The sequence below is a fragment of the Larimichthys crocea genome, chromosome XII (genome assembly GCF_000972845.2).
Source record: "Larimichthys crocea isolate SSNF chromosome XII, L_crocea_2.0, whole genome shotgun sequence".
Classification (NCBI taxonomy): Eukaryota; Metazoa; Chordata; class Actinopteri; family Sciaenidae; genus Larimichthys; species Larimichthys crocea.
The window spans coordinates 15,467,865-15,475,452 of NC_040022.1; the positions used below are offsets into that span (position 1 = coordinate 15,467,865).

The 7,588-nt window shown below is 40.8% G+C and overlaps 1 protein-coding gene across 1 annotated transcript; it reads left to right on the forward strand.

Moving 5' to 3' along the window:
* The first annotated feature begins 65 nt into the window (after window positions 1–65).
* fndc7a (fibronectin type III domain containing 7a) lies at window positions 66–6,426 on the forward strand. The gene is made up of 11 exons (XM_027284996.1): window positions 66–339; window positions 973–1,230; window positions 1,355–1,606; window positions 2,057–2,311; window positions 2,419–2,676; window positions 2,800–3,057; window positions 3,485–3,739; window positions 4,390–4,653; window positions 4,774–4,803; window positions 5,057–5,093; window positions 5,666–6,426. Exons 1-10 carry the CDS (start codon window positions 66–68, stop codon window positions 5,086–5,088), a joined length of 2,136 nt encoding a protein of 711 aa, XP_027140797.1. The 3' UTR covers window positions 5,089–5,093; window positions 5,666–6,426.
* The last annotated feature ends 1,162 nt before the right edge of the window (window positions 6,427–7,588 follow it).

Sequence of the window (7,588 nt, forward strand, 5' to 3'; positions counted from 1 at the left end):
AGTGGAACCTCTTCAGAAATTGTACAGTAGCAGAGTAAATATATGTGACTGATTTGTTTTCTATCATGTGTTCTCCAGCCCCTGATGTTCCCAGCATTGAGCAGGCCTACTCCAAAGACAGCATGAGCATCACTGTGGAGTTCACAGCGGTTTCCGGGGCAACTAGCTATATCCTGAGGGCAGAGACAGAGAGCGGTGATTTCTTCTCTGAGACCCCGGTCGCCAGCTCTCCAGGCACCGTGACGCAGCTCAAGGCCTACACAGAATACAGCCTGAGTGTCATGTCCGTCAACATTGGGGGAAGGAGCCAGCCCTCGTACCCGGTCAATGCCCGGACAGGTACGGACGAAAAGTCCTGTACTAAGAGAGACTTCACACTGTGTGTCTCAGCGTTTCAGATAGAGATACTGATCTAACAGCACTTGTTTAACACAAGTTTATGATTTTCACTAATCTCACTAATCTCACTAATTCGCAATAATATTATTACTAATAATTCATACAATTGAATAATAATGACTTTTTTCCATCCACTCGCACTTGTCCAGACACTACACATTAGAAGTAGTTTACTCAAGATGGCAACCAGTGTATAAAGAGTGAAACGCAACCTTGCTGTTGTTCCTGTAGTACAATAGCTTGCTATCTCACTCTGCCGGTCATAACAGCGTGTCATTTCACTGCCCATTGTCACAGAGTCTCTACCCTTTGCAGCCAATGCAGGCGGGTGGAAACCATATCCATGCCTCTTTACTTTACTATTCTTATAATCTGAAAAGTGAAACCATGAGAACTGGGTTGTCCCCCTTCCTAAAGGAGAGCTAAATGTAACATAATCGCAGGGAAATTGTTTCCATTCCACACCTTTTACCAAAAAAAAAAAAAAAAATTACAGTGGGAGAATACAAGTAAAAAAAATGTTTGTTTGTACATTTCAAAATTTTTTCTCATCTTATTACTCTCCACCTGCAGTGGTAATGGCTCCCGAGTTGAACACCACCTCACCTTCTAACAGCACCATCGTTGTGACCTGGCCCCCGGTGGATCACGCAGTCCTATACACACTTACTATCATCCAAGTGGGCTCCAACACCCGCCAAAAGATTAACACCACTGGAACCAGCTGGACCTTTGATGGCCTTGAACCAGGGACTGAATACTCTATCAAGGGCACAGCCTGGGACTCTGAGGGTCGAGCTGGAGATGACCACACGGTCTACCAGATCACACGTAAGCATCATAAGAATTAGGTGTTGATTACATGTGAAAGAAAGCGCTTAAAAAAACCCCAACCCTAATGGGTAAGTTGGTGGTAACTTGAATGTTACTCATTTTCTTCTGGTTTCATTTCCAGGTCCTCCTAGTCCAGATGTGACCAGCGTCCACATGGATCAGGGTCGGACTCTCGGGATCGTTGTGTATTGGATGGGGGTCCAGGGAGCTAATAACTATATGGCCTTTACCACTAGTGGTCAAAACTGTACAGCATCAGAAACTTTTTGTTATATCATACCTGCAGACTGTGGCCAGAACGAGTCTGTCACTGTCATAGCCTATAATGAAGCCGGTCCCAGCAGCCCTTCAGATTCAGAAAACTACATTACATGTAGGTATATCACACAAAAATCCTACACGTTTAAACATTAGATCAGTTCTATTAGATTAAAGATTGATACCACTGTCATCTATATAATGTAAATCTGAAACTACAGCCAGTTAGTTTAGCTTAGCACATAGACTGGAAGCAGGGGGAAACAGCCAGCCTGGCTCTGTCCAAAGGTAACACATTTCTACTACCACCACCTCTAAAACAAAGAAATACTCTGGCACATAACCCACTATAAAACCACAAGTGGTTTACACTTTTGTACAGATTACACAAACACGATATAACATGTAACTTGGTAACGTTCAAAGGTGATGGTATCCCCTTTTTTGCAGTCTTTATGCTATGCATCTCTAGCTGCTATATTCAAAGAAAAATCAAAATGTCAAACTATGCCCAGTCTTTTTTTTTCTTTTTAAATCTTAACCCCCTTCTCCCTTTCTCTGACAGATCCATGTCCCCCAGAGAACATCACAGTGGAGGAGCCTACAGCAAGCAACTGCTCAGTGGTATGGGATGACGTACCACTGGTAGACTACTACGTGGCTTTCATTAAGAGGGACGATGGCACAGAGAGTTCCTGTAACACCACTGAAACCTACTGCCCATTTTTCTGCATGTGTGGCTTTACCTACCTCACCACCGTCTTCCCGCACAACAAGGCCGGCACCAGCCCTTCTGCCCATGTCCGCAACTACACCACCAGTAGGACCAGAAGCACAGAGTACCACCACCAATACATGTTTTTGTTATCGAGTGTGGATTCTTATTCTCACCTATATTTGCACTTCTCCTCCCCTCCTCCCCCCTAGTCCCTTGTTGCCCAGATGATGTTTCCATAAAACTAGTTTCCACGGAGACCCTGGAGATCATGTGGACACCGGTCAAAGGGGCCGAGATGTACGAGACAACAGCGGCAGAGAGTCTTGATGTCATCCACTGTAACGACACAGCACCGGTGTGTGCGCTGTCAGACTTGATGTGCAACACAGCTTATTCTGTGACTGTGACACCTTGTAGTGACCTACGAGGATGCAACCGCACATGCACGGCACACACACACGAGACAGGTAATCATGTGTGATGTACACACTAACGAACCTAAACCCAAAATATCAAAGAGATATCATTCTACCTTATCAATGGACATGTTTTTGCTATGAAATCTTTATTTCCTGTATGTCTTGCTGCAGCTCCATGTACTCCGGAGATCCTGAATATGACGCAGAGTGATCAGTCCACATACAAAGTTGTCTTCACTACGCCCAACACCCCCAACACAAATTATACCATCACTGCCACTGGACGCTATAACACACACACCTGCCGGTCAAGTCACAACTCCTGTATGCTCACAGAGCTGCCCTGTGGTTCGACCTATGATGTTATAGCAGTGGCCAGCAATATGGTAGCAAGGAGTCTACCTGGATTCAGTAAACTTTTGGAAACAGGTATGTTTGGTGCTCACCAGGACCAAATGTTAATCAGTTTTATTTATATAGCCTCAAACCACAATTTTATGCTCATATTTTGTGGATTTGAATGTAATTTTAGACCTTTTTTTACGATCCCAGCTGTCATTAATGAAACATTTGACACATTTTCTATCCATTATAGTTAATATATATAGCAAAACATATGAAAAGCTAAAAAGAAGCCAGTTAAGTGCTCATCCCTGGTAATAATAATGCTGTACTGCTTTGCTCTTTGTCACAATAATTTCAGTATAAGAGTATTCTAGGAAAATGAGCTTCAGTGTGTAATTTTAAACATCACCTGCGACTCAAATGAATCGAGGAGAAAGCATCATGAAGGCTAGCTGAAGCATCAGTCAAAATATTATACATACATGCACTCACATGTGTTTCTGTCCCTGAGGTCCCTGCTGCCCCAAGTCTGTGAATGTGACCCAGGTCACCCAGGCTATGAGCAATGTGACGTGGACACCCGCCAAAGGAGCTCGGTCGTACATCACCACCCTTATGTCCTCACGCGGAGAGGCTAAGTGCCACACTCTGGACACTCACTGCCTGATGGGATGCATCACCTGTGGCACCAACTACAGCGTCAACATGGAGGCCATCAGCAGCACGGGGCACATGTCAGAGTGCTCATATCAAGGATTCTCAACCAGTGAGGACAAACACATGCATATACACACACAAAAAAATATATATGGATACCTGTTTGAGAGTGTGAAGTGACTGATCAGGTTGGTCGTGAAAAAGATTGAATATTTGAGCCCATTACTGTGTATTACACATTGTCTGCTTTTCAAAGAGTTTTATATCATTGTAAATTCAATATAGATAGAGTTTTAGTTGGGCGAAATCTTTGACTGAAAAGTTGAAATATCACTTTGGGGCTTTGGGAACTTTAAATCTTGACATTTTAATCAGTAAACATGCATATTTTTATTGTTTTTAAATACAGTTCTACATGCTTATAAACTATTTCAATAACTTTTTGAATTTTAATTGTATATTTTTGATGATGATGTCTACAGGGACTTTGGATGAAGTTTTTTGGATAACTCTGGTGCATTTACACCAATCTTTATTAATGTGCACTGTCACTGTTAAATAAACCGATTAAAACAAATAATCTATTAATCCAAATGTAAGTAAACCAACACATACAACAATAATAGGACTTATCACTAGTTATGTAAATGATCAGTGGTAATATAGCGTGTAGTTAATGAGCTCAAGCATCCAAAATCACCAGTTACGCCCTTGACATGAACACCACCACTAACTCAAATTATCGATTCATTCTTGTAGAGCCCTGTTGTCCAACAAGCCTTAAGCTCTACCGCAGGGCCAACAACACCCTCAGAGTGTACTGGCGCTCTATGGGCCCTCAGATCCACAGCCACACAGTGGATTTGTACGGGACAGCAGCCAACTACACCTGCATCGCAGCTGCCGGCAGCAGATACTGTGATATCCATGAGGAAACATGTGGGGACGTCTACACAGTAGTGGCTGCACCAGTGGGAAACGATGGCATCAAAGTCAACTTCTGTCTACCCAGGACGTACTCAGGTGAGTAATAAAGTGGAAGAAAGTGTTTATTTTGAAATGATTCATGTCCCACAGTTTTATTTGTTTGTATAATTTTGTGGTAAAGGCTGAATTAATGTGTTCATTTCGTCATATTCTCAGTCCTCTGCCCAGGGAGTAATGCTGGTATGGGTAAGTATCCTCTAAACTTTAAACTTCACATTTTGTTATGCAGTATTTAAAAGAACAGTTTGACATTTTTAACTAAATACACCTATTTACATCTTGCTAAGAGTTACATCAGACCATCTGTAGCTTCATTTATTGATCTTCTCAACTAACTTTTGACAATAAATTTAACAAATGTATTTTCCAATATGTCACTCTAATTAAGTGATGATCTGTTTAAAAACTGAACTGAAATCTCATCTTCCTCCTTCTTAAGTGATCTCCCGTGGAAGGCGAAGTGTGAATTAGCTGCGGTAAGTTCAAAGTTATTCGGCTCCTCTAGATAAGAACACTGGCTTCAGACCAACACACTCTCCTGCACGTTTCAGTGTTTTGTGATTGTGAACTGATAAAAAGCTGCTTTCTCTGTATACATCTATTGTGCTACTAGGGTATCTAATGGCAGCATCATGCATAGCTGCATACGTAAATTGAATGTACTCATAGTATACTGTCTGGTGTCAACAATAGGCGTGAATATTTGAGTAGAGCGACAGTGAAGCATATAGACAAGCACAGGTGAGGCTGATCTGTCTGTCTTTACCTCTGGGACTTCTTGTGTGTGTCTATAACACATGTAAAGAAGAATGAACTTGACTCAGGTAAACAGTGGATAAGGATCTCTTATTGTGTCTGTAATTGGTGGCTGTAAGATGATAGACATTTATTAGCCTCTGACTAAGAAGGTCAGATTTCAGAAGAATTTTTTTTTTTTTTTGCACAAAACGACCACGTTTTGAGTACGATGAATCAGTACTGAAGCTATTATGACCTCTAAATCCAGGTTGATCATTCCTCTCTCTCTCTCATCTTTCTTTCCCTACAGTAAACGCCCCTCATCACTACCAACAACCGAACATGAAAAGAGGACTGCGTTTGTACCAACAGCAACTGTGAAGATCTAATATACCCAGATGAAATATCACTCTTATTTAGGAATATCACTGTTTTAGTGTTACTGCTGTTTGTAAGGAAAAACTGACTGACGGTTTCTGCTGAATAAACATGAAAAAAAAAAAAAATTACAAAATTAAAACAAGAAAATATATAAAAGAGAGCTTTTAAATAAATAACTGTTGGCATTTATCCAGTGTATTTGAAAAATATTCGGCATATTGCTACTTTTCATAGTAGGCTGCATGTTATTTTGCTTTCTGATTTGCAATTCCTCATGTTTAATCTAATCGGTTGCCCTTTCATAATGAGATTTGATGTAACTTGTGACATGTAATTACATCTAATAAAAAATAACAAAGAAGCAGAAATAGAAACTTTACAGTGAAACTCCCAACTGTATTATGGCATTGGAAGACAAAAAAGTTTTAAAAAATTGATCTTAGGACTTCTCCAAGTAGAGGACCTCCATACGGCAGCCATGTAACATGGATCTGGTTTGTAAAGCTGGTTGGTGACCCAGATGAGGGTCACAGTTAAAAGTGGGGCAGCAAGTATCCATCACATTAGCCTGGAGTCATGCATGGCGAGTCCTATGGATGATACGTCTGATCAGATTGCTGGAAATAGATTCAATGTTACATCTGCTTTCATTGGATTATGTTTTCTCTCAGTTGACAGACGACAACAATAAACCCTGTCATATTTGCATTACAACACCGTGTGCTGTCAGTTATCTTGTGAGTTGTCTTTATGAAGTTGAGATGTTTTGTTCCCATGTGAGGCATTTGGATACATAAGCTATATTCAGTTCTCAAAAATGACTCAGAAACAAAGCCATCAGGAGAAACTTCACTAAAATAATTCTGTTATTGACTATGGGTTCACTTTCACTTACCTTAAAAGCTGTATAAGTTTAGAGCACATGTATTATACATTTCAGGAGTAGATGATCAGAGTAGTTGGTTAATTTGGCTGAGTGATTAATGGTGACCACTCTGAAGAAAAAGAGAAAAGCTTGACACGCTGCTTTATTGACTTATATACAATTCAAATTAATCATTTGATTGTTTGAATCATATTAATTCAGAATTTTAGGTACATACTGAGTATTTCCAACCCTTCCTCTTTAAGTGGAGTCCTTTTTATGTGACTCTCGGAGGAACGAGGTAGATTGTATTTACTGGAGTCGAAAAGCTTTTCATCTGGACATTACCTCATGGCAGTGCAGTACTTAATTTGTGCCCCTAACATTTGTACCTTCAGGAAAGACTTTATTAACATGACTATATTCAGATAAAGTATTGACAAAGGACTGCATGAACATTGGCATAAACCTACATTCTCAAGATAAGTCTGAACTTATCACATGAAGTGATTTGATAATTTGCTTGCAGTGATCATTATTGTGGAGAAATTGCTGAAGTCAAAGGTCAATGGTGAGGTCAGGAAGGAAGAAAGTGTTCAGGAGCCTCTGATGTCTTATGCTGTATTATTTATTGACGCTTGATCAAGGAGAATTAGAGACACTCTCAAAGTGCCTGAGTCGGTCTCACATTCTGCCCAACTCATCCTGGTGGATAAACTTTAAACCCCAAGATAACACCACAAATACTATACGCCCAGAATTAGTCAAAGAGAATGTCCCATGCAGGTTATATTGTCAGCATATACTTGTCTGGAGACACAGATGTCTGTTTACACAGATTTGAACGCCAATGGCAAGCTATCTATTATGACTAGGAAGGCAGCAATAGGCCTCTTCGACCCTGGCCACCCCAGTGTTGAGATAGACTGGCACCTACAGTTCTCAACCAAAGCCAGACAACTAATACTGCTGAGGACCTCAAGGCCC

What these genes read in the sequence shown, in the direction of transcription:
- fndc7a (XM_027284996.1), top strand. Translation starts at nt 66, where the DNA reads ATGTGTTCTCCAGCCCCTGATGTTCCCAGCATTGAGCAGGCCTACTCC. An exon ending in TGTCCGCAACTACACCACCA is followed by an intron (nt 2,312 to 2,418) that starts GTAGGACCAGAA and finishes CCTCCCCCCTAG; the next exon opens with TCCCTTGTTGCCCAGATGAT. An exon ending in CAGTAAACTTTTGGAAACAG is followed by an intron (nt 3,058 to 3,484) that starts GTATGTTTGGTG and finishes TCTGTCCCTGAG; the next exon opens with GTCCCTGCTGCCCCAAGTCT.